The sequence below is a fragment of the Hemitrygon akajei genome, chromosome 9 (assembly GCF_048418815.1).
Source record: "Hemitrygon akajei chromosome 9, sHemAka1.3, whole genome shotgun sequence".
Lineage (NCBI taxonomy): Eukaryota > Metazoa > Chordata > Chondrichthyes > Myliobatiformes > Dasyatidae > Hemitrygon > Hemitrygon akajei.
In genome coordinates this window covers 69,200,293-69,228,179 of record NC_133132.1, presented here as the reverse complement: position 1 = coordinate 69,228,179, position 27,887 = coordinate 69,200,293, and the positions used below count along the sequence as shown (strand labels likewise).

Below are 27,887 nucleotides of genomic sequence, written 5' to 3'. Positions count from 1 at the left end.
CTGTTCAACGTTCACATCTGCGTAAGCATCCTAACTCAATCTCCATGCCTGTGTCCTGCACTTAGGTTCGCTTCATTCATTCATTGCAACAGAATGATCTGGCCACTATGGACCCAGCGGACACGAATACTCTGCAACAAGCCCTCGCCAGCCAGGGCTCCCAACTGGGACTGCACGATCAACTCCTCCGGGATGTCGTGGAGAACCTCCGTTCCCTGTCTGCTAATATAACGAAGATCGGTGACCAGGTGGACCGTATATCCACTCATTTTACCCCATCCACTCCTGGAACTCTGTCTAACCAGCCCAGACAGCCTGTAGTGGCAACCCTCTATGTATCAGCAACACCCGTGCCAAGAGAGCCGCACGTACCTGAAATGGAACACTATGCTGGGGATTTGGGGAATACTTCCTTCTGTAATGCTCCTTGGTGTTCGAACAGCAGTCATCCACGTACTCCGCAGATAAGTCAAAGATAGCTTATATCATGAGGTGGTTGCAGTGAAGTGCCTTAGCATGGGCTACAGCTGTTTGGGATAATCAACGGGATATCTGCTCTTCTTTCCCCACCTTTATCGCGGAGATGATGAAGATCTTTGACCACCCAGTCTGTGGTAAAGATGCCGCTAAGTATCTACTCACTCTCTATCAGGGCTCATGCAGTGTTGCCGAGTATTCTGTGGAGTTCCAGATGTTAGTGGCCGACTCGGGGTGGAATGATTAGGCACTCCAAGGGGTATTTCGGAATGGTCTCATTGACATGGTGAAAAATGAGTTGGTGGCAAGAGATGTCACTGACAGCCTGGATTCCTTGTTCTCCCTAGCCACCAGGTTGGACAATCATCTTCAAGAATGCCATAGAGAAAGAACTGGTCGTCCACCACCTTTGGCTACTCCATGGCACTCATTACCGTCTCCCACCAGCACAAGCCTCTCTTCTCCTGCCCCTAGAACAGCTCCCAGCCCAGCCGTTTCCACGGCCCAGGAGAGGAACCCATGCAGCTGGGACAGAACCATCTTTCTTCCACAGAGCGACTCCGGAGATTGAGAATGGGGGAGTGTCTCTATTGCGGCCAGTCCAGCCACTTCCGTGCTACCTGTTTCCTTCGGCCAAAAGGGAGGGCTCACCATTAGAAAGTGCGACCCTGGTGAGCCAGACAACATTCCCTTCCATCCCCCAAACCCAGATGCAGATCCAAGCTACTTTACGTTACAACCAACAGTCCTTGCCTCTGTCAGCCCTAGTGGACTCCGGCACTGAGAGAAACATTTTGGATGAAAACATAGCTTCCCAGGCCGGAATTCCTTGGGAGCCATTGAGTACCCCTCTGGAAGCCCGGGCACTGGACGGTAGACTTCTGGCCCAAGTCACAGACTGCACACCACCCCTGTCTCTTATTCTCTCTGGGAACCATTGGGAACAGGTACAATTTAACCTAATTTCCTCTCCTCAAGCTCCTATAGTTCTTGGGTACCCCTGGTTAAGCCGCCATAATCCCCACATTGACTGGTTCACTGGGAAGGTAGCCAGCTAGAGTCCTTTCTGTCACTCCACTTGTCTACAATCGGCCCTTTCCCCTGTGAAAGTCACCGCGACCTCATCTGCCGCTGAAACCCCTGACTTATCCCAAGGTTACAGCAGAGTATCATGATCTGGGAGAAGTGTTCAGCAAACAACGGGCTCTTTCCCTGCCTCCACACTGCCCTTATGATTGCGCAATTGACCTTCTTCCCGGAGTACCTCTAATTACCAGTCATCTATATAATTTGCCCCGGCCAGAAAGGGAAGCAATGGAGGCTTACCTAAATAACTCTCTTGCGGCAGGCATTATCCAACCCTCATCTTCTCCTGTAGGCACAGGTTTCTTCTTTGTGGGGAAGAAAGACGGCTCACTGCACCCCTGCATTGACTACCAGGGCTTGAGTAGCATAACCATAAAGAATAAGTATCCACTGCCCCTTATCAACTCTACTTTTGAACCCCTTCATGGAGCCACCATCTTTTCTAAGTTGGACCTACGAAGTGCCTACCACCTGGTCAGGATAAGGGAGGGAGATGAGTGGAAAACAGCTTTTAACACCCCTCTTGGTCACTTCAAATACCTGGTCATGCCATTCGGTCTCACCAATGCCCCCACCATCTTCCAAGCTCTGATAAACGATGTCATTAGGGACTTTATTAGTTTCGTTTTTGCTTATTTGGACGACATCTTAACCTTCTCCAGCAGTCTTCAGGAACACACCCACCATGTCCGTCAGGTTCTGCAGAGGCTTTGGGAGAACAATCTATTCATGAAGGCTGAGAAGTGTGAGTTTCATGTTCCTTCTGTCAGTTTCCTGGAGTACATCATCGAGAGCGGGTAAATGAGGATGGATCCCGAAAAGATCTGGGTGGTGGCGAAGTGGCCAAAACCCATGACGCTCAAACAAATCAAGCAATTTCTGTGGTTTGCAAACTTTTATTGTCGCTTCATCAGGGATTACAGCCTGGTGGCAGCGCCCTTCCTCGACTCGCCTCTCCTATGACTGCTTTTCACTGGACCCCCGAAGCAGACTCAGCCATCTTGGAGCTGAAGAGGTGGTTCACTTCCACTCCCATCCTGGTCCAACCAGATCCCTCTCGCCAATTCATTGTGGAAATCGGCACCTCCAACTCTGGGGTGGGAGTGGTCCTCTCCCAACACTCCAGCCCTGACCAAAAACTCCATCCCTGCGCCCTCTTTTCTCACCAGCTATCCCCCGCTGAACGGAACTACGATGTAGGGAACCGGGAGTTACTGGCCGTCAAACTCGCTTTGGAGGAGTGGAGGCACTGGCTGGAGGGAGTATAACATCCATTCATCATCTGGACTGATTAGAATCTCGCATACATCCAAACTGCCAAATGCCTGAATTCCCGCCAAGCCCGTTGGGCACTATTTTTTGGCCGTTTTAGATTCACACTCACCTATCGTCTCGGGTCCAAGAACAGGAAGCCCGATGCTCTCTCCCGTCAATACATCTCCGAAGAGGGCCTTCCCAACCCCGAGACTATCCTTCCACCATCCTATGTAGTGGCTGCCCTCAACTGGGAGATTGAATCCATAGTCAAAGAGGCCCAATGGACTCAACCTGACCCAGGCAATGGACCCTCCAATCGCCTCTTCATGCCTGACTTGGTTTGGTCTCAGGTTCTCCAGTGGAGGCACACTTCTTGTTTCGCCTGCCATCCCAAAATCGATCAAACTCTGTCCCTTCTGAAGAGACATTTCTGGTGGCCCTCCATGGATGCTGACACTCGCTCCTTCGTCTCTGCCTGTTCTGTGTCTGCCCGTGGAAAAGCCTCCCACTGACCACCTGCTGGGTTGCTTCATCCCCTACCTGTCCCTGGCCACCCTTGGTCTCACATTGCACTGGATTTTGTTACTGGACTACCCCTTCACATGGGAACACTGCCGTACTCACCGTGTTGGACCACTTCTCCAAAGCTGTGCATTTCGTAGCCTTTCCCAAACTCCCTACAGCCCGTGAGACAGTTGACCTCCTTGTTCATCACGTCTTCTGTTTGCATGGAATCCCCTCTGACATTATTTCTGACTGGGGTCCCCAACTCATCTCTCAAGTCTGGAGATCCTTTTGTCAAGCCCTAGGAGCCTCAGTAAACCTGTCTTCCGGCTTCCATCCACAGATTAATGGTCAAACAGAATGAGCAAACCAGGATTTGGAAGAAACACTGCGCTGTATAACTGCCGACAACCCGTCATCCTGAAGCACCCATCTCGTTTGGGTCGAGTATGCCCACAACTCCCTGGTCAGCACCGCCACCAGAATGTCTCCCTTCGAATGCTCCCTTGGTTACCAAACCCCTCCGTTTCCCGTACATGAAGATGACATTGCTGTGCCTTCTGTTCAGGCCCATCTCCACCGGTGCCACATGATCTGGAAGGATGCACACGCTGCCCTACTCTGCTCAGCCAACCACAACCGGAGGATTGCTGATCGCCACCTTTCATAGAGTTGTACAACATTGAAACAGTCCCTTTGGTCCAACTGGTCTATGCCAACCAAGAAGTCCCATCCAAGCTAGTCCCACTTGCCAACAGTTTGGTCCATAACCTTCTAAAATTTTTGGATCCATGTTCCTGTCCACTTCTGATTTCTAGTACTGAATTCAGTGTGTGTGTTGTGGTCTCTTCTGTATCAAGGTAAACTAATGCAGAATGAGGGACTACAAAGGTGATTCTTCCCAATTAGTTCTCTGCCACACACCCACTCTGAGATCTCTGTTTCTGGCTCCTATTTTGCTCCAGCTATGTTTTCGATATAGCATTCCACCTTTTGTATTACAGCTTTTGGGCCATAATATGAAACTTTCAGTTTTAGCTACAATCCTGCCCCCTTTTCCCTCTCTCTGCCAAAGTGACTGCATCTTTCTGTTTCAGTTAGTTTCATTTTACTTTTCTATCTCCCAATGTCACTTTTCCAAGTAATTTTCACCTGACAACTATGGTCAGCACCCTATAGCAGACACTCCCTCCCTTCTCCCCCTCTCTGTAGCTTAAATACACTTGTTTTCTTACATTTCCAGTTTTAAATAAGATTTTTGTCCTGAAACATTGACTATAATTTCCCCCTCACCCACTGAGTGTTTCGAGCTTTCTCTGTTATCCCTGTAAACGGCTTCCTTCTTTAACATGAATCTATCGACATTGTGGCCAGGAATGCTCACCAACTTCCCAAACAGGCTAAAAATTTTGCATGTCCCCTTTAACTTTCACCAATTTTTATCAATGTACCATAGAAAGCATCCTATGCAGATACATCACAGATTGTATTGCAATTCCTTTGTTCAATTCTGTAAAAAAAAACCGCCAAGAGTTGTGTACACAGTTTAGTATATCATGGAAACCTCTATAGACTTTGTCTACACTTCTTGCTGATTCAATAAAGCAGCCAACATGATCAAAGACTCTCACCACCCCGAACATTCTCTCTTCTCCCCTCGTCTCTTGGGCAGAAGATACAAAAGCCTGAAGGCGCATTGCACTAGGCTCAAGGACAGCTTCTATCCCACTGTTATAAGACTATTGAATGATCCACTAGTACAGTAAGATCAACCTCATTATGATGTTGCAAATTATTGTCCGTCTGCACTGCACTTACGCTGTATCTGTAACACCTTTTTCTGCATTCTATTATTGTTTTTACTTGTACTACTTCAATGTATTGTTGTAATGAAATGATCTGTATGGATGACATGCAAACAAAGTTTGTCATTGTACCTTTGTACATATAACAATAAGAAATCAATTTATCAATTATGATCCTGTAAATCAAATTTAGGGTACATGGAAGATCAAAATGGACTCTGTGAAAACCTAGAATTTAAGTTACTAATGCTACTGATAGCTTTCAAGGCAATATAGATCAAAGGGAGGTTTCCTGCCAGGGCCTATTCTGAACATTGGATTCTGGATGTTACTCATACAGCCTGTCATTGGTTGTCAATTCCTGTCTCATTCAGGTGGTGGTGGTCAGCTATCATTACAAACCAAACAAGGAGTTTTATTATTTAAAGTCAGCAGCAATGAATAAAGAATAATTTGTTTTTATGACTTGTTAGATAAGATGCTGTGAAAAAGTATGAACAAATTGATGGCAAAGGGGTTAATGATCAACAACACATACATGCTACAGAACTGCCAAATCTATCAATAATATATAACCACTTGGAATGAATGTGCAGTTATGGTTGAGTCTGTTTTTGTCATTGTCTTTGCAACTGAACTCTATGTGACCCATCACAGGGCATTGAAATATACTGAACAAGAAGACAATGTCTAAGAAGGAACTATTAAAAAAAAGTGTGTTGAATCAGTTTGGTCGAAAGTATGATCTACTCTCACTGCCCCATTGTTACAAAGGTAATAAAAGAAGGATTTTGAATTAACATTTGGTATGCTCAAGTTATTTACAATAGTTTATTTGGAGGTTCCATCAAGATGGCATGCCTTACTGCCTGAGCGAGACTGAGTTGTAGTGGCTGAACCACAGAAGACTTAACCAAAATAGCCATTCAGTGACCACTTATTATGTATCTTCTGTACCTAATAAAGTGGACACTGCATACATGTTTGTGGCCTTCTGCTGCTGTAGCCCATCTATTTCAAGGTTCAATGTGTAGTATGTTCAGAGATGCTCTTCAGTACACCAGGATTGTAATGCATGGTTAATTTAAGTTACTTTTGCCTTCCTGTCAGCTTTGAACAACATCTCAACCTCTTGGCCATGCCTGGATGTTTTTATGCACCGAGATGCTGCCACATGATTGTCATTAACAAGCAGGTGTATAGGTGTACCTAATAAAGTGGCCACTGAGTATACATAGAGGTACGGTTTTGCTTATGCAAAGTCCTTCTGCCCTTAGTATACATATGGGTCCTTGCTGTGAGCAGTAAGTCTCTGTTATTGCACACGTACTCAAAATAAAATGCACAAATATTTTGTTGGCACATGGCGTGCAATTACGACCCTCAAATCTTTAAATACCAACCATAATAAAAAGATACATAATGATTGTCTTTCCATCCATGTTTAAAGAATCTGGACATTCCCTGAATTAAGATCCACAGTAGATTACATGCCTAATCCCATGAAGACATGGCATGTTTCCGGCATAAGATGGAGATTTTAAAAGTGGATATTGAGGTAATGATGGACCTTAGGAACTAGACACAAGTATCCAAAATTGCAAATGGTCAGAAGGTACTGTTGGAGGCCAAACTAAATGGGGTAATGTTCTGACCATAGTGAAGGATGTTTAGTGTCCATTATTGATTAGCACAAAATCAATAGCACATTGCAAAAATCAGATGAGGACTTGGTGATTATGTTGAGCACATGTGAGAAGTATTTGACAGTCATTCAAGCTTCAGCCCTAATCAGGGCAGGCCATGTTGATTGTAAATGGGTTGCAACTGCATATTAAGCAAATATTCTTTACTGCTTATATTGGATGGAACGACATACCATTGCCTAAGGTTATGAGTGTTTTACAGCATTGCCAGCACCAAAACCACCATCAGCAACAGAAATAGAGGGGCCAATTTGATGAAGTTTTATTGATGAAGTGTCAAGTTTGTAAAATGATGATAATGGGGGAAAGTCAAATTTGCAGAAGATTGGCTGTTATCAAAACAACCAAAATTCTTTGGATCACCCACAATGGTTGTGTGGTTGATCCCAGGAACCTGCTCTTTTGGCTTGCCCATGTGTGTCATTCTTTTACACATGTGACAAAAATAGGGTTGAGTCATATCATTCAACAAATCTGATATGCAACAGGCTTTGCTGCTTGCACTGACAGGTTAGTATGAAATGCATGATTTGTCAAAAATATAACGTGGCAAAAACACCTGGCAAAAATGTGTACCTGTTTTAAAGCCCCAACATGGGGTCCCTTTGTGCATATGGATTTTATGCTGAATTCTAAATGCAAGGTGGATGCATTATGTACTGGTGATAACAGATAAGTTTTCTAGAAACTTATCCCACAAGGAGAAAAGATGGCTCTGCTAAAATACATTGTTCCTAGATTTGAAATACTCGAGATGATGTTGAGTGATAATGGACCACACCACCAGGGAACTGGTGAAAGAAATGAGGAAAGGTTAACAGTAATAACTTGCTAAACTGGATCAGGAAATGTGTGGATTACACCAAGATTTGAGGAGCAGTGAACAGCAAGGAAGTCTATCAAAGGTCCAGACCCAAAAGAGTGTCTAGACTGTCTCCCATGAGATAGGAATGGGTTGACCTACTTACTGCATAGCATTGACAAAGTCCTTGAAAGGTTTTCTTTTGCAGGTATTGGAAGCACAGAAGGAAGTAACCAGAGACCTGCCACATCTATACTCTGTGACTTGTGGATCATTGTGATCTCTTAGGGAAGGAATAAGCTGTATAAAAGGGATGGGTTACACCTGAACTCAAGAGGAACCAATGTTGCTAGAGCTATTGGGGAGGGTTCAAACTGGCTTGGCAGAGGATAAATCAGATGATGGAGCAGTTAGTGCAAAGGTAGATACAATGGGAGAGAGAGTGTGAAGAAAGGTGGGTAGTGAATAGGGTATAAATACAATCAGTTGGATGGGTAGCAAGGTATCTACTTCAATCCAAGAATTATTAAGAATAAAAGTGATGAGCTTAGAACATGGATTGGTGCTTGGAAGTATGATGTTGTGGCCATTGCAGAGACTTACTTGGCTTTCACAAGTGCAGAATTGGCTGCTTGATGTTCCATGGTTAAGTTGTTTCAAAAGGGACAGGGAGGGAGGTAAAGAAAGAAGGGTGAGTGGCATTGCTGATCATGGGTAGTATCACAGCTGCAGAAAGAGAAGACATCATGGTGGAATCATCGACTGAGTCAGAAACAGGAAGGAGCAATCACACTATTGTGGGTATTCGATTGTGGGATGTCCCAATAGTCACAAGAATTCTGAGGAGCAGATCAGCAGAGAGATTTTGAAAAGGTGCAAAAATGACAGGACTGTTGTCATAAATAACTTCATCTTCTTAAGTGACTGAAACTTACAGAATGTTGAAAGAACTAGATGGGGGGATGTGGAGAGGATGTTTCATATGGTGGGGTTATCCAGAACTAGAGGGCACAGCCTCAAAACTGAAGGGCGACCCTTTAGAACAGAGATAAGGAAGAATTTTTTTGGCTAGAGTGTAGAAAGTCTATGGGATGCTTTGCTACAGACTGTGGTGGAGGCCAAGCCCATGCAAGGTGGAAGTAGATCATTTCCTGATCGATCAGGGCATCAAAGGATATAGTGAGAAGGCAAGTGCATGGGGTTGTGTAGGATCTGGGATCAGCCATGATGGAATGGCGGAGCAGACTTGATGGGCTGAATGACCTAATTCTCCTCCTGTGTCTTATGGTCTTCCTTAATATTGTTTGGCACCTCTGTAGTGCAAAAGGGTTAGACAGGGAAGAAGTTATTAGGTGTGTCCAGGAAGGACACCGGTCACAGTATGATGGCAGACAGACTAGAGGAGAGGCCATACCTACCAGGCAATGAACCAGGTTGGATGCTAGGCTTTTTGTGAGCGAGCATTTTGGAAGTAGTAACTGCAACTCCCTCAGCTGCAGCATTGCCATGGCCAAGGATAAGAACAGGTGATATGGAAACTATTTAATTGAGGGAGGCCTTATTATGATGGTATTAGGCAAGAACTTTGGAGCGTAAACTGGGAACAGATATTCTCAGGGAAATGCACTGCAGAAATGAAGAGACTGTTTAGAGAAAACTTGCATGGATTTCTGGATTGATTTGTCCCACTGAGACAGGGAAAGGACAATAGGGTAAAGGAACCATGGTTGACAAGAGAAGTGGAGCATTTAGTTAAAGGAAGAAGGATGCATTCTTAAAGTTTAGGAAGCTAAAATCAGACAGGACTCTTGAGAATTAAGAGTCTCAAGAGTCTGGGAAGGAGCGTAAGATGGGATTTAGGAGAGCTAGAAGCGGACATGAGAAGGCCTTTGTAAGTAGGATTAAAGAAAATACCAAGGGCGTTCTACAAATATGGGAAGAACAGGAGGATGACTAGAGTGAAGGTAGGGCTGCTAAAGGACAAAGGAGAACGCATGTGCTTGCAGATGAAGGAAGTAAGGTAAGTCCTTAATGAATGCTTTGCTTCAGTGTTTGCTAAGGCAGTTTACATAATAACATAAATGATCTTGTAGTGCAGTTAGAAATTGGCAGGTATGATGTTATGGGCATCACTGAGTCATGGCTGGAAGAAGATCATAGCTAACATCCAAGAATACATATTGTATCAAAAGACAGACAGGTAGGCAGAGGTGGTGGGTAGCTCTGTTGGTAAAAAATTAAATCAAATCATTGGGGGGGGGGGGGAACATAGGATCAGAAGCTGTAGAATCCTTGTAGGTAGAATTAAGAAACTGCAAGGGTAAAAAATAACCTGATTGGAGTTATATACAGGAGTCCAAACAGTAGCCAGGATGTGGGCTACAAAATAAAGGAAGATAGAAAGAACAATGTTATAACAGTCATGGGGGGGGTTTCAATATGTAAGTAGTTTGGGAAAATCAGGTTGGACTGGATCCCAAGAAAAGGAATTTGTAGAATGCATACAAGATGGATTTTTAGAACATCTTGTGGTTGAGCACATTAGGGAAAAAGTTATTCAGGGTTGGGTGTTGTGTAACAAACCAGGTTTGATTAGGAAGCTTAAGATGGAAGAACCTTAGGAGGCAGTGATCATAATATGACAGAATTTACCCTGTAGTTTGAGAGGGAGAAACTAAATTAGATGTATCAGTTTATAGTGGAGTGAAGGGACTTTCAGAGGTATGAGAGAGGATCTAGCCAAAGTTGATTGGAAGGGGACACTAATAAACAGCAAAGGCTGGAGTTCCTGGGAGCAATTCAGAAGCACAGGATAAATACAACCCAAGGAAGAAGTAGTATTCTAAAGGGAGGATGAGGTGACCTAGGCTGACAAGGGAAGTCAAAGTTAAAAAAAAATGCAGCAAATTATAGGCCAGTTAGCCTGAATTCAGTGGTTGGAAAGATGTTAGAGTCCATTATTAAGGATGAGGTTTCAAGGTACTTGAAGGAACATGATAAAAATAGGCCATAGTCAACATGGTTTCCTTAAGGGGAAATCTTGCCTGACAAATCCTCTGGAATTTTTTGAGGAAATAACAGGCAAAATAGACAAAGGAGAATCAATGAATGTTGGTTCTTTACTTAGATTTTCAGAAGGCCTTTGATGAGGTACCATATATGAGGCTGCTAAATAAGATAAGAGACCATGGAGAGATACCTGATAGAAAATTGGCTTACTGTCGGGACGCAAAGAGAAAGCAAAACCGGGACCTTTCCTGGTTCGCTGCGGTGACCAGCAGTGTCCCACAGGGGCCAGTGTTGCGATCTCTTCTTTTCATATTGTACGTCAGTGACTTGGATGGCGGAATTGGTGGCTTTATGGCCAAGTTTGCAGCCAATACGAGGATAGGTAGAGAGGAAGGTAGTGTTGATGAAGCAGGATTTCTGCAGAAGGACTTATACAGATTGGCAAAGAAGTGGCAGATGGAATATGGAAGTGTATGGTCATACACATTGATAGAATGAATAAAGATGTACACTATTCTCTAAAATGTGAGAAAATTCAGAAATCAGAGTTGCAAAGGGACTTGGGTGTCCTCTTGTAGGATTCCCCAAAGCTTAACTTAAAGGTTGAGTCAGTGGGAAGGAAGGAAAATGCAATGTTAGCATTCATTTTAAGAGGACTGGAATATAAAAGCAATACAAGGATGTAATGCAGAGGCTTTATAAGGCATCAGTCAAACTACATTTGGAGTATCATGAGCAGTTTTGGGCCCCATATCTAAGAATAATTGTGCTGGTGTTGGAGAGGGTCCAGCAGAGATTCATGAGAATGATCCTGGGAATGAAAGGGTTAACGTGTGAGGAGTGATTGATGGCTCTAGGCCTGTACTTGTTGGAGTTTAGAAGAATGGATGGGGGATCTCATTGAAACCTATCAAATATTGAAAACCTAGAGAAGTGGACATGGAGAGGATGTTTCCTATAGTGAGGGAATCTAGGACCAGAGGACACAGCTTCAGAATAGAACAACATTACTTTAGAACAAAGATGATAACAAATTTCTTTAGTTGGAGGGTGGTGAATCTGTGGAATTGATTGTCACAGATGGCAGAGGAGGCCAAGTTATTGGATATATTGAAAGTGGAGGTTTATAGTTTCTTGATTAATGAGAGTATCAATGGTTATGGGAAGAAGGCAGGAGCATGGGGTTGAGAGAGAAAATAAATCAGCCATGGGGGGATGGCGGAGTAGGCTCAATGGGCCAATTGGCCTAATTCTTCTCCTATTTCTTATGGACTTTTGGTCTTATGATCTTACTTCTACTTCAGTGGTACGCAAACTATTAGAGAGGATTCTTAATAACAGAATTTATGAGCATTTGGAGAAGGTTAGTCTTATTATGGATAGCCAACATTGCTTTGTGATAGGCAGATTATGGGCTTAATTGAGTTTTGAGGAGGATACAAAACAAGTTGATGGAGGTGGAGCAGTGCATGTGGTGTGTATGGATGTTAGTGAGGTATTTGACAAGGTTGCAGTGGTAAGTTCATCCAGAAAGTCATGAGGCCTAGGATCCATGGAAACATGGCCGTGTGGATTCAGAAATGGCTTGCCCATAGACATAGTGTATTCTGCCTGGAGACTGGTGACCAGAGGTGCTCTGCAGAGATCTGTCCTGGGAACCCCCCCTCTGATATTTTTATGATTTGTATGAGGAACTAGAAAGGTATATCAGCACGTCTCCACATGACATGAAGGTTGGATGTATTGTGGATAGTGAGCAAAGTTGTTGTAGGTTAAATGGATTACAGAAGAGAAGTGGCAGATGGAGTTCAATCCAGAAAAGTGATTCACTTTGAAAGGTTGAATTTGAAGGCAGAATGCAGAGTTAATAGCATGATTCTTAGCAGTGTGAAGGAACAAAGAAATCTGGTGATCCCAGCCCATAGATCTCTTGCAGCTGCCACATAAGTTGACAGGTGGTTAAGAAGAGGTATGGTGTAGTGACCTTCATTATTTGGGAGATAGACTTCAAGAACTGATATTGCAGCTCTATATGAAATACACGAGATTAATCAAATACTGTAAAATTTGAGCAGTGCACAGCACTCAAAGTACTGAGGAACTCACCAAGTCAGCATCTATGGAGAGGAATAAACAATCAGGGGTATTGTTTATTCCCCTCAATAAATGCTGCCTGGCTTACTAAGTTCCTCCAGTATTTTGTGTGTATTGCTATGTAAAACTCTGGTTAGACCACACTTAAGAGTATTGTGTCATTTCTGGTTGGCCCTTTATAGGAAGGAGGTGAAAGCCTCAGAGAAGGTACAGAGCAGATTTACCAGGATGCTGCCTAGATTTGAGAATATGTTTTATGTGGAAAGCTTGAGCGTGCCAGGGCTTCTATCTTTGGAGTGACAAAGGATGAGAGGTGTTTTGATAAAGGTGTATATGATTATGAGAGGCAGAGGACATACATTTAAGCTGAGCAGAGGAAAGTTTAAGGGAGATGTCAGAGGTAGTTTTTTTTTACACAGAGAGGGGTGGGTGCCTGGAATGCACTACGGGAGAGGCTGGGACGATAGGAACATACAGAAGAATCTTATATAGGCACATAGATGTAAGTAAAATAGAGGGTTAAAGGCTGTGGGAGGGAAGGGTTAGATTAAACATGGAGCAGGTTTATACTGCTCAGTACAACATTGTGGGCCAAAGAGCCCATACTGAGTTGTACAGTTCTATGCTCTATGAATGTTCCAATGTGGAGGTGTGAGCATCTGTGTCGGAGGAACTTTACTCAGTGGAACACCAGGGTGGAGGATTTAATATCAGTATCTCACTGACTATGAGACCAGCAAGGCCCAATTTAAATTCCTTAGCTTAAAATTTATATGGCTTTCCAACACTTAGGAATATAAAGAAAGGAACCATGTCTGTCAAGAGATGGCTCTTATTCTCCACTACAAAGATAAAGGTAGGGGATATAACTGTCAGCAGAATACAGTCTCAGTTATGAGGGAGGTCATCATTAAATGGCTAATTCTGTGAGAATAATTCCACCTACTGTACAGGGGTGGGGATGGGGAGAGGGGAGGGGCTGGGATCAAACTGTACTCTGCCTTGCTGGAAGTTCATAGCTCTCAAAGCCCTGAGACAAGCAGGCACCTATAAGAACAGGTGGTACTGACTACAGAACTTCTCCACCTATGCCCCTAACTAGATGAGGTTCTGCCAGAACTACATTGACTTGTACCCCACATTTATTTGGCCCTGAATTATTCTGGATTTGTCATAACAATGCCTTTAAAATTCTACCACTGCATTGGGTAAAGATATGTACTATAACAATAATTATCTCTGATGGGGTAAAGCAGCTTTATGGCTATGCTCTTCACAACCATTTCCCCGCCCTCGACTTCCTTGTGACAGCTAGTGAAGGAGTCTGCATTGCTACTAATAAAGCCTACTGCTGCTTTGTTGATCAGAGTGGAAGCAGTACAAAATCATGAAGTGAAAAAGGAAAAGCCCTTTGATTGGTGGGGCTGGATACTAGATGTTGGGAGGCACTGTTAAATATCTGATATGTCCTTATCATGCTGGCTCTTATAGTTATACCCTCTGTGTCTATCCAGATAGAACTATGCCTAGGCCATACCTTAAGTGGGATTATAAGACACCGAAAGCCCCTTGAACCAATAGCAATCACTATGTTCTCCATAACTAAACTTTCAAAAGAAAGTAAGCAAGAAGCACTCGATACCTTGATGAATATTCAATATGATAATTAAGAGCTACTTTGATTGCTCTTAGAGGATAAAAAGGGGGAGTGTGGAGTAATATGAAGAATATGGCTCCAAAAGAGTTAACGATTAACTGCGTTTCCTTGCTACAGCACTGCAATACCATTCAATGTTTTTTTGCATTGTCTCTGCCCGTCTTCATCTAACCTTTATGTAACCTAGCACAGGTCGTGAAAAATTACTGAACAAGAAGAAACTATATAAAAAGGAATTGCAAGAAAGTGGGTTGAGTCAGTTTGGAGGGGAGCTTGGTGCTTTCTCTTAACTACTCCCTTGTTAGCAAGTTATTAAAAGAAGAAATTTGCTGTAAATAGTCAAGATTTACAACAATACCAGAATGGCATTCTCAGGTGTGTATGCTGCTGTGACCTGCTAGATGGCACAGGGGTTACAGGTTTGGGAAATGCATCAGAAAAGTCTTGCCATATTGCTGCAGAGCTGGTTTGTATTACAGCCTCAATTGTGAGGCATAGGGATAATAGACTCAGGCTGTGTGAAACAAGTGAACCAAATTTAGAAACATAAACTATAGATAAAGTCCTTTTTAAAAATAAATTTATTGACAATGCATGAAAGACCATAAATCATAGTGGATTTAATAGGTGTTCACATTGTTAGAAACTGTCAGACAATAAATCATTTCCTCAAACACTTATGGCCTAGCAGTCTACTTAAGGAAATATTGCAGCAGCTTTTCAGGTTTTCCAAAGTGTTTGTTATAACTATTGAACACCTCTAGCTTACAAAGACAGGTCTGTGATTAGGGTCTTCAGAACCTCTCTGACATGCCGTCGATGCTCAGTGGGGAGTGGTTGCTCTGTGCCCTCCTGAAGTCAACAACCATCTCTTTTGTTTTGTTTACATTCAGAGACAGATTGTTGGCTTTGCACCAGTCTGTTAGCCGCTGCACCTCCTCTCTTTATGTTGACTCATCACACTGAGGGGCTGTGCGCTCAGTGTGATGGTGTTGGAGATGCTGCTCCCAATCCAGACTGACTGATGTCTCCCAGTCAGGAAGTCTAGGATCCAGTTGCAGAGGGAGGTGTTTTCATCCCAGCAGTTTCAGCTTTCCAGTCAGGTGCTGAGGAATGATTGTGTTGAATGCTGAACTGAAGTCTATGATCAGCATTCGAATGTATGTGTCTTTTTTGTCCAGGTGGAGGGTGATGGCGATGGCATCATCTTTTGAGTGGTTGGGATGATACGCAAATTACAGAGGGTCCAGTGAGGGGGTAGCAGGGTCTTGATGTGCCTCATGATGAGCCTCTTGAAACACTTCATGATGGTGGATGTGAGTGCAACGGTACGGTAGTCGTTGAGGCAGGACACTGAAGACTTCTTCAGCCCGGGGACGATGGTGGCAGCCTTGAAGCACATTGGAACGATGGCGCTGCTCAGGAAGATATTGAAGATGCCAGTGAGAACATCTGCCAGCTGGTCTGCACACCCTCTGAGCACTCCGCCAGGAATATTGTCTAATCCAGCAGCTTTCCGTGGGTTGGCTGCCAGTGACTAGTGGTTTTCCACAGAGGTCAGTGTTGGGACCGCTTCTTTTTATGCTACATATCAATTATTTAGATGATAAAACATATGGCTTTGTTGCCAAGTTTGCAGATGATACGAAGGTTGGTGGAGGGACAGATAGTGTTGAGGAAACAGGTAGGCTGCAGAAGGACTCAGACACATTAGGAGAATGAACAAGGAGGTGGCAAATGAAATACAATCTGAGATGCAAAGGGACTTGAGAGTCCCTGTGCAGAATACCCTAAAGCTAAACTTGCAAGTTGAGCCGATGGTGAGAAAGGCAAATGCCATGTTAGCATTCATTTCAAGAGGTCTAGAATACAAGAGCATAAGTGTGATGCTGAGGCTTTAAAATGCACTGGTGAGGCCTCACCTTGAGTATTGTGAACAGTTTTGGGCTTCCAGCTAAGAAAAGATATGCTGGCACTGTAGAGGGTTCAGAGGAGGTTCACAAGGATGATTCAGAGAATGATAAGGTTATCAAACGAGAAACATTTGATGGCTCTGGGTCTGTATTCACTGGAATTTAGAAGGATGAGAGGGGATCTCATTGAAACCTTTCAAATGTTGAAAGGCCTAGACAAAATAGATGTGGAAAGGATGTTTCCCACTGGTAGAGGAGTCTAGGACTAGAGGGCACAGCCTCAGAATAGAGAAATTTATTTAGCCAGAGGGTGGTGAATTTGTGGAATTTATACCACATTTATAACCAAGTCGTTGGGTGTATTTAAGGCAGAGCTTGATAGGTTCTTGATTGGATGCAACATCAAAGGTTACAGAAGAAGGCTGGGGAGTGGGGCTGAGGAGGGGAAAAAAGGATCAGCATTGAATGGACCAAATGGCCTAATTCTGCTCTTATGTCTTATGGTCTTATGATTACTCATGACAGAACTGATGGCTTTGTGCCAGGTTTGTGGGAGATACAAAATTAGGTGGAGGGGCAGGTAGTTTTGAGGAAAAAGAGATTCTGCGATAGGACTTGGACAAATTAGGAGAATGGGCAAAGAAGTAGCTGATGGAATAGAGTTTAGAGAAATATATGGTTATGCACCTTGGTAGAAAGAATAAAGGTGTAGACTATTTCTTTAGGGAGTCGTTGTGCAGGATTCCCTAAAAGTTAACTTGCAGGTTGAGTCAGTGCTGAGGAAGGCAAATGCAATGTTAGCATTTACTTCGAAAGGACTAGAATCTAAAAGCAAGGATAAAATGCTGAAGCTTTATAAAGCATTGTTCAAACCACATTTGGAGTATCATGAGCAGTTTTGGGCTCCATATCTAAGAATAGTGATGTTAGGATAGGAGAGGGTCCATAGGAGGTTTAAGAGAATGAACTCAGGAATGAAAGAGGAGCGTTTGATGCCTTTGGGTCCGTACTTGCTGGAGTTTAGAAGAATAAGGATGGATCTCATTGAAACCTACCAGATATTGAAAAGCTTAGATAGAAAGATGTTTTCAATAGTGGGAGAGTCTGGGACCAACGGGCATAGCCTCTGAATAGAGGACGTCCCTTTAGAACAGAGATGAGGAGGAATTTCTTTAACCAGATATTGGTGAATCTGTGAGATTCATTGCCACAGACAACCATGGAGATCAAGTCAATGGGTAGACTGAAAATGGGGGTTGATGGGTTTTTAATTAGTGACAGTCTCAAAGGTTTGGGGGAGAAGGCTGGAGAGTGGGATTGAGAGAAGAAAATAAACCAGACATGATTAAATGGCCAAGCAGATTTGGACTGAATATCTTAATTCTGCTCCTATGTTTTACAGCCCTTTTACAAAGTGGCTACTGTACAAAAGTAACTAGTTTATTATAAAGCAATTCGAACATCCCAAGGTCACAAAAACAGCTAACAGAATACACTTTGACCACCAAATCATTTCCAGCCACAGTCAACCTCAGCTGGGGTGAAAATCTGTCCTAATCTCAACATCACTGGCTAATTTGAAGTGTAATAAGTTGTCAATTCAGTGGAGTCCTTTTTCCTTTAAATAAAGATGTTCACCTTCTATGATTTAAGAGCATAAAACATAGGAACAGATTTAAGCCATTTGGCCCATCGAGTCTGCTCTGCCACTCAATCATTTTTTCTTCTCCTCAGCCTTCTTCTCATAAACTTCGATGCCGAGCCCAATCAAGAACCTATTGAGCTTTGTCTTAAATACACCCAACAACCTGGCCACTATAGCTGTGGTAATAAATTCCACAAATCCATCAACCTCTGGCTAAAGAAATTTCTCCGCATCTCTGTTTTAAATGGATGCCCCTCTATCCTGAGACTCTGCCCTCTTTTCGCTCGATTCTCCCACCATGGGAAACATCCTTTCCACGTCTACTCTGTCTGGGCCTTTCAACGTCCGAAATTTTTCAGTGAGATCCCTCCTCAATCTTCTAAATTCTGATGAGTACAGACCCAGAGCCTTCTATAATAACAATTGAAACAATTTGTACACAGACCTTGGAATATTCCTTACAGAGGAACAGATTTTGTATCATCTTCCCACTTTAGTGAACCCTCCTCGGCCCAAATGAAATCTTCTGATATCTGGGTTGTCACATTATGCAATTAAAGAAATGCTTTCTTCAACCATTCTGCTCAGAATAACTTATAAAAATAGAATATATTTTTCAATAGGAGGCGTGTTAGGTACAGCTGTTCTTTCTCCCTGGGGGTGTCCTCCTCAAACTGGGCTGAGAAATGCAAGAATCAATGTCACAAACAGCAGTGCCTGTGACAAGCCTTGGTGACACAATGGGATAAGAGCCAAGGCAGCAGTCCTACTGTAAACATAAGAGATTCTGCAGATGCTGGCAATCTTGAGCGACATATACAACATGCTGGAGAAACTCAGCAAGTCAGGCAGCATCTATGGAGAGGAATGAACAGTTTATGTTTTGGGAAGAGACTATAAGGACCCATCATCAAGGGCCTCAGCCCAAAACTTTGATTACTTATTCCCCTCCATAGATGCAGTTTGACTTGCTGAGTTCTTCCAGCACTCCAGCACTCCAGAACTGACTTGCTGGTTCCTGAGACAGCAGAGGGAACAGATTTAAGGTGATCACTAAACAAACTAGAGGGGATAAAGGAGAATTTATCATCAGCAGCGGATGTATTTCCTGCGGCTCTTGAGGAAATACGGTCTGCCTCAGGAATTGCTGCTGCAATTCTACACTGCAGTCATTGAGTCTGTCCTGTGCACCTCCATCATTGTGTGGTTTGGAGCCGCCACCAAGCAGGATAGGACCAGACTACAGCGCACAGTGAGGACTGCCGAGCGCATCATTGGAGCCTCCCTGCCCTCTATTGTGGACCTGTACTCTTCCAGGTTGAAGAGGAGGGCGGGGAACATCATAAAGGACTCCTCCCATCCTGCGCACGGACTGTTTGATCTGCTTCCGTCTGGTAGGCGCTTCAGATCCCTCCAGACTAAGACTAATAGGCACTGGAGAAGTTTTTTCCCTACTGCGGTCACTTTGCTGAACAGTTAACTGCCGGTTAACTGTCAGCTAACTATTACTTGGATTGCACTACCTGTATGTATAATTTATATTTTCATTTATATTTATCATTATTATTGTTATGAGCAGAGAGACAACATCTGCCGGAAGTAAATTCCTTGTATGTGCATAGGTACTTGGCAATTAAAGTCTGATTCTGATTCTGATTCTGATTATCTGTCACACTCAGGAATATGGGTGTAGAAGATGATTCAGTAATAACTTTGTAAAGGTAATTGGATAATTACATGAAATACATCTCAGAGACTGATGTCAGAATATCCTTCAAGAGAATGAGTTGACTCAACGACTATTGTCCAATTGCATTCACATCTATTGTGATGAAGTACATTAAGAATCTGGTCATGGCAAGAATCAACTCCTGCCTAAGCAAGGACCTGGACCCACTGCAATCTGGTGATCACCACAATCTATTCACAACAGAGGCAATCTCACTGACTTTCCACTCAGCCTTGGATCACCTGAACAATAGTAATACTTACATCAGGCTGCTGTTTATTGATTACCATCATGCACTCAGTTCTAATCAACCACCTCTAAAATCCAAGCCTCTGTATCTCCCTCTAAAAGTGGAACCTTGACTTCCTCATTGGGAAACCACAGTCAATACGGATCACAAATAACAACACTGACAATGACAATCAACATTGGTGCACCTCAAGGATACGTACTTAGTCTACTTCTCTCCTCTTTCTACACCCACAACTGTGTGGCTAGGCTCAGCTCAAATGCAATCTATAAATTTGCTGGTGACATAACTGTTGTTGGCACAATCTCAGATGGTGACGAAGAAAGGTACAGGAGTGAGAAAGATCAGCTGGTTCAATGGTGTCACAAGAACAATATTGCACTTAATATCAGTAAGGCCAAGGAATTTATTGTGGACTTCAGGATGGGGAAGACAAGGAAAGACATACAGGTCGCCATCGAAGGATCAGTAGTCAAAAGGGTGAGCAGTTTCATGTTCCTGGGTGTCAACATCTCTGGAGGTCTATGCTGGGTCCGACATATCAGTGGCTATATTTCATTAGAAGTCTGATACCAAAGACTACCAAATTTCTACAGATGTACTATGGAGAGCATTCTAACTGGTTGCATCACTGTCTGGTATGGAGGGGCCACTGCCCAGGATTGAGAAAAACTGTATAACAGAACATAGAAATCTGCAGCACATTACAGGCCCTTCAGCCCACAATGTTGTGCTAACCATGTAACCTACTCTAGAAACTGCCTGGAATTTCCCTAACACATAGCCCTCTATTTTTCTAAGTTCCATGTACCTATCTAAGAGTCACTTAAAAGACCCCGTTGTATTGATCTCCACCACCGTCGCAGGCAATGCATTCCATGCATCCAACACTCTGTGTGAAAAAATTACCCCTGACATCCCCTCTCTACCTACTTCCAAACACCTTAAAACTATGCCCCTTTGAGTTAGCCATTTCAGCCCTGGGAAAAACCCTCCAGCTATCCACACAATCAATGCCTCTCATCGTCTTATACGCCTCTATCAGGTCACCTCTCATCCTCCGTCGCTCCAAGGAGAAAAGGCCTAGTTCACTCAACCTACTCTCACAAGGCACACTCTCTAATCAAGGCAACATCCTCGTAAATCTCCTCTGCACTCTTTCTATAGTATCTACATCCTTCTTGCAGTGAGGTGACCAGAAATGAACACAGTATTCCAAGTGGGGTCTAACCAAGGTCTCATGTAACTGCAACATTCCCTCATGGCTCTTGAACTCTATCCTACAGCTGATGAATGCCAACACACCATACGCCTTCTTAACAACACTGCCAACCTGCACAGCCACTTAGAGTGTGCTATGTACACGAACCCCAAGATCTCTCTGATCTGCCACACTGACAAGAGTCTTATCATTAATATTATATTCTGTCTTCAATTTTGACCTAACAAAATGAACCACTTCATACTTATCTGGGTTTAACTCCATTGGCCACTTCTCGGCCCAGTTCTGCTTCTTATCAACGTCCCACTGTAACTTCTGAAAACCCACCAGACTGTCTACTACACCCCCCAATCAGAGGGTTGCAAACTCAGCCAGCTCCATCATGGGCATCAGCCCTCCCAGCTTTAAGGACATCTTCAAAAGGCGATGCTGCAAAAAGGCAGCATCCATCACTAAGGACGCCCATCACCTAGGACATACCCTCATCTCTTTGCTACCATCAGGGAGGAGAAACAAGAGCCTGAAGACACACACTCAACATTTTAGGAACAGTTTCTTCCCCTCCACCATCAGATTTCTGATGGACAATGAACACTACTTCATTATTTTTGCTTGCTTTTTGCACTACTTACTTAATTTAATTTTTCTCCACTGAGTGACCATTTTATATAATGTAATGTTGAGACTCTATAAAGCACTGGTGAGGCCTCACTTGGAGCATTGAGAGCAGCTTTGGCCTCTTATCATAAAAAGTATGTGCTGAAACTGAAGAGGGTTCAAAGGAGGTTCACAAAAATTATTCCAGGTTTGAACGGCATGTCATATGAATAGTGACTGATGACTCTGGGCCTGTATTCACTGGAATTCAGAAGAATGAGGAGTGGCATAATTGAAACCTATCAAATGGTGGAAGGCCTTGATAGAGTGGATATGGAGAAGATGTTTCCTATGGTGGGAGAGTCTAAGACCAGAGGACACAGCCTCAGGGTAGCAGGACATCCTTTTAGAATGGAGATGAGGAGGAATTTCTTCAGCCAGACAGTAGTGAATCTGTGGAATTAATTGCCACAGGCAGCTGTGGAGGCCAAGTCTGCATGTATATTTTAGGCAGAGGTTGATAAGGTTCTTGATTGGTCAGGGCATGAAAGGATAGGGGTAAAAGGCAGGAGATAGGGGCGGAAAGGAAAATTGGATCAGCCATGGTGAAATGGTGGAGCAGTCTCAATAGGCCAAATGGCTTAATTCTGCTCATATCTTACAGTCTTATGGTATTTATTAGATGTATCCTGTATCTAAGAAAGTGGTCACTGAGTGCATGTTCATGGCCTTCTGCTGCTGTAACCCATGCAGTTAAAGGTTTGACATGCTGTGCATTCAGAGATGCTCTTCTGCACACCATGGCCACTCACTGTTTTCTGATTCTCACATTCACTCACTGAAAACTCTGCAGATGGTTGTGTATGAAAATCCAAGATTAACAGCTTCTCAGAATCTCAAACCACCCTGTCTGACACCAACAATCTACAGTCAAAATCACTTACATCACATTTTGTCCACATTCTGATGTTTCGTCTGAACAACAACTGAACCTCATGACACGTCTGCATGCTTTTATGTATTGAGTTGCTGCCACATGATTGACTGATTAGATATTTGCATTAATAAGCAGGTGTGCAGGTGTACCTAATAAAGCAACCCTCTCAGTGCATGTATTTATTAGTTTATTATTGTAATTTATACTTATTTATGTATTGTGCTACACTACTGCACCAAATAACAAATTTGATGACAGAGATGTTAAACTTGATTCTGATTACAAAGTAGCATTGCAGGTCAAATAAGCAATTTCATAGGATTGGTAAATCACAATTATAATGCCCCTTTCCAAGACAAGATGGAGACTAGAATGAGGAAACCAAAAGTCATTGCCACTGGGAGAATGCCAGAATCTATTACTAATGAAGTAGCAGCAGGATGTTTAGAAATCATAATCCAATTAAACAGAGTCTCCATGGTTTTATGGAAGGAAAATTAGTTACACAAAATTTGTTGGAGAATTAGCAGAATTGACAGAGTTTAATGCAGAAGGTAAGAGCTAATGGCATAAGGGGTGATAGTTCAGCAAGCAGAGGACTGGCTCACCGACAGAAAATGGAGCCTATTTTCTACAAAACTATTGAAATGTTGCAGCCCCATATCTGGCTCAAGAATGATCTTCAGGAAAGGAAACTTGTGAAGCAGTGAGAGAATAAAATCAGATAGCATTAATTCAGACACAAAATTTGGGTACAGCAATGTCCCTCCCAAACCAGCTGACCTTACAAAGTTCTCATGAACACTTGGAGGCAGATGAGCCACTTGACAGAATTGTCCCACAAATTTCTCAAACTAGAGTACTTTACAGCCAGACTTCTCCATCACAATTCCTACATCTATGACAAGACTGACTCATCAGAGATGGCAGCACAGTTGGATACAACTGACAGGAGAAGCCCTGAGAATTCCCAATATTAACTCCAGACCCATGGTCTCATGACATTAAATTAAACTTGGGCCAGGAAATTTCCCAATTTTCAAATTACCTATCACCATCCACAGCTGATGAGTCTATGACCCTCCACATTAAACAACACTTGAAAGAAAGCCACTGTGTGGGACACTTCATGTCCATCATCAGGATGTGACCTAGAAGCACCACTGCTTTCCCAGCTGGTGAAGGCCAGAAGAATATAAATGTCAGACTGAGTCATATGTGAACCATCGAGAGAGACAAGCTCATTTGACCTTGTCTCCACAGATTTATTTGTGGCAAATGCCTGTCCATGTTAGAACTGCAGTAGAGACCAGTGTATGTCCCTTATGTCTATATAATGCCCCATATTCATATCGAGAACACCCTGCATAGTGTGGTATGGCACTACAATCACGTTACACAAAGCAGACTCCAAATGCTTTAAAGCTGAGCATTCATGAACTGCTGTGGACCATCAGCAGCAGTAGAAATACATACTAGCCCAACCCCAAAGACACTCACTTTACCATTACTATCAAGCCAAGGAATCAATCCTGGCCTGGTTGAATGAGGCATGCAGAGGCCTGCAGGGAGCATACCAAAAAATGAATGTCAACAGGGTGAAATTTAATACTGGGCTGTTGTTGTACTAAATAGCTAAATGATCTCACACCAAAAGATCAGATCAAACTGATGAGAGGAGGAGGTTCCCAAGGAAATCATGGTCCTTAAATGATTGAGCCCAGAATGAGCGCTAGAGGCAAAGCTGAAGTGCCTAGTTGATGATCCACCTCCACTTCCTCCTGAAATTCTCACCCACATAGAAGCTAGATCAATTCATACCATGCGATATCAAGAAACAACTGAGGGCACAGGGTACTGTAAAGGCTATGGGATAAGACAACATCCCAGTGTAGTACTGAAGACCTGAGCTTCAGAACTAATGTCACCTCTTACTCAGTTGTTCTAGCCCAGTTACAATACTGATGATGTGGAAAATTGCCCAGTTATTTTTTTTGTCCTAAAATGCAAGACTAACCTGATCAGGCTAATTACAATACAGTCTACTTTCAATTGTCAGACTGATAGAAGGTGTTATCAATAATGGTTTCTAGCAGAACTAGACGCTAGTTCGGATTTCATCAGGACCACTCAGCTTCTGATCTCATCACAGACTTGATTCAAAGATGGAGCAAAATAATTATTTCTAAAGAACAAGTGAGCATGACTGCCCTTGACATCAAGGCAGTAGTTGACCAAATGTGGTACCAGGGAGACCTGTGGTTCCTGGAAGTCAATTACACCCAGCTCCATTATATCATTACAGAGGTGGATAGGCCCAGACATCTTTAGTTGCTTTATCAAGAACCTTCCTTCCATCAGACAGACAGACACACATACTTTATTGATCCTGAGGGAAACTGGATTTTGTTACAGTCACACCAACCAAGAATAGTGTAGAAATATAGCAATATAAAACCATAAATAATTAAATAATAGGTAAATTATGCCAAGTGGAAATAAGTCCAGGACCAGCCTATTGGCTCAGGGTGTCTGACACTCTGAGGGAGGAGTTGTAAAGTTTGCTGGCCACAGGCAGGAATGACTTCCTATGCCGCTCAGTGTTGCATCTCGGTGGAATGAGTCTCTGGCTGAATGTACTCCTGTGCCTAACCAGTACATTATGGAGTGGATGGGAGTCATTGTCCAAGATGGCATGCAACTTGGAAAGCATCCTCTTTTCAGACACCACCGTCAGAGAGTCCAGTTCCACCCCCACAACATCACTGGCCTTACAAATAAGTTTGTTGATTCTGTTGGTGTCTGCTACCCTCAGCTTGCTGCTCCAGCACACAACAGCAAACATGAAGGCACTGATGATCATCAGGAGAGAAAATAAATGCTCACTGATGACTGCTCCGTATTAATTTCTATTGAATAATGCTTTCAATAAGTTGGCACAAGCATTATAGGGAAATGGCTATTATCACTGTTGTTCAACTGTATGATGCTAATGAACTAAATGATGACTTGGCTTACCACGGTGAGGACTATCTGTCCTGGATGAGACAGCACCCACTTTTTGAATTGTGTTGATCCCCAGTCGGTTATTCCCACTTTGAGATGCCTAGAATAATATTCAAAGAAGAATATCAGTGCCAAAGGCCCACAGGCAGTATTTATCCTGAATATCATCATTCTATAGTCACATCGCATGACATGTATCTAATTGGGGGATATCAGCATATAACCTGTCCTATGCTGCTTCGATGATGGTGACTAGATAAAAACAACACAGGAAGGCTATGGGCCAAGTGCTGAAAGATGGATTTAGTGTGGATGGGTGCCTATTGCTCAGTGTGGATGAGGAGGCCAAATGGCCTTTTCTATGCTGTATGAATGTATGACTCCAGGAAGGAGATGATTCTTTTTATCCAATGAGCAGTAATCTAGAACCTCCTGTACAAAAGGCAACAGAAGCAGATTCTGTTAATAATATACAAAAAAGGACACCAATAAATATTTCATGGGGAAAGATATCAGGGATATGAAAAAAGAGCAAGGATTGGCACAAGGAAATGTGTGATTCAATGGTCAGTCCAGACTGCCAATTACACTGGCACTATTTTCAACAAATAAATTTTCTCCATCAATCCAAGCAAGGTTTTCAACAGTTTAAAGAGTGTAATAGCACATTATTTCACATACTAGTATGAAATCCTGCAGTACTGGCAACACTTTTCCTTTCTAACAGTATATTACTCAATTAACAGGTGACATCTCTCACTGTTGCTGAGTCTCTCCACACCAAGAGAAACTTCTCCTTTGCCCTTGTGCATAGGGTAAAGTGGAATGAGTCAGTGGCACACTTCACCTGCATTTCTGGTTGTGAGGCAATGAGCACATGTTCAAAAGCTGACTATTCCCTAACACCCAGTAGGTTTCTTGGGCATCACACAGCTTTGGGTACACAATCCCCACAGCAGTTAAAACTGCATCGAACCTTTACCTCACCTTTACTCCAACCAGCTGCCAGAGTAAGCAAGGAGGGATACCCTCACTGGGCATTGTTCCTGATGGTTGTGTCATGTAATTAGTGTTTGCCTCCCTTCTAAGAGCTGCTTCCTTTAGGTGACATCCTGAACATTTACCACTGTGACAGATTTTTAGAGTCACAGATTCATAGAGTAATGAGCACAGAAACAGACCCTTCAATCCAACTGATCCATGCTGAATAAGATTCCCATCTAAGCTAGTCCCATATATCTGTGTTTGGCCATATCCCTCTCAACCTTTCATATCCATTAACTCATCCAAATGTCTTTGAAATGTTGCTAATGTACAAGCCTCAACCACTTCCTCTGTCAGCTTATTATTTATACTGACCACTCTACATGAAGAAGCTACCTCTCAGGTCCTACTTAAATCTTTCCACTCTCACTTTAGACCTATTCCCTCTAGTTTTTGATTTACTTGTCCTGGGAAAAATCTGTAAATTCATTTTAAGGTCACAATGGCACAACTAGTCCATGGTGACCACTGTGCCCCCCACAAGTCCCAAATTCCTGCATTTGACCCATATTGCTCCAAGCCCCACCCTTCCATATACCTTTCCAAGTGCTCCTTAAATGATACTATTGTACCTGCCTCAGCTACTTCCTCTGGCAGCTCGTTCCACATACTCACCACTGTCTGCATGAAAAGGTTATCCCTCAGATCAATTTTAAATATCCTCCCACTCACATTAAACCAATGCCCTCTAGTTCTTGATTACTTTCTTCTGGAAATAAAAGTGAGCAATCACCTTATTTATGCCCCTCATTATTTTATACTTCTCTATAAGGTCAATTGGTATATCTTGGTTTTAAGCAGCAAATAGCACTATCTTCCTCACAGGTTACTACTATCAATAAGCAGCATGGTAATTATTCACTGTCTGCACTGACAGTAACTGGCACCAACTATCCATTCCCTACACCCACCAGTCAGCCTGAACCAAATCACAAACACGAGAACATCTGCAGATGCTAGAAATCCACTCTTGTCCTCACCTACCACTCCATCAGCCTCTGCGTCCAGCACATAATTCTCCGTCATTTCTGCCATCTCCAAAGGGATCTCACCACCAAGCACATTTTTCCCTCCCTCTTACTTTCCACTTTCTACAAGGATAGCTCCCTACGCATCCTCCTTCTCCATTCATCCCTCCCCACTGATC

At 43.1% G+C, this 27,887-nt stretch overlaps 1 protein-coding gene across 1 annotated transcript in view; it reads right to left on the bottom strand.

Moving 5' to 3' along the window:
* The window catches only part of LOC140732660 (dynein axonemal heavy chain 6-like), a 549,473-nt gene that overhangs the window by 360,855 nt on the left and 160,731 nt on the right, over nucleotides 1–27,887 (bottom strand). The window contains 1 exon segment of the mRNA XM_073055353.1: nucleotides 25,709–25,796. Coding sequence (XP_072911454.1) covers nucleotides 25,709–25,796 — 88 coding nt within the window.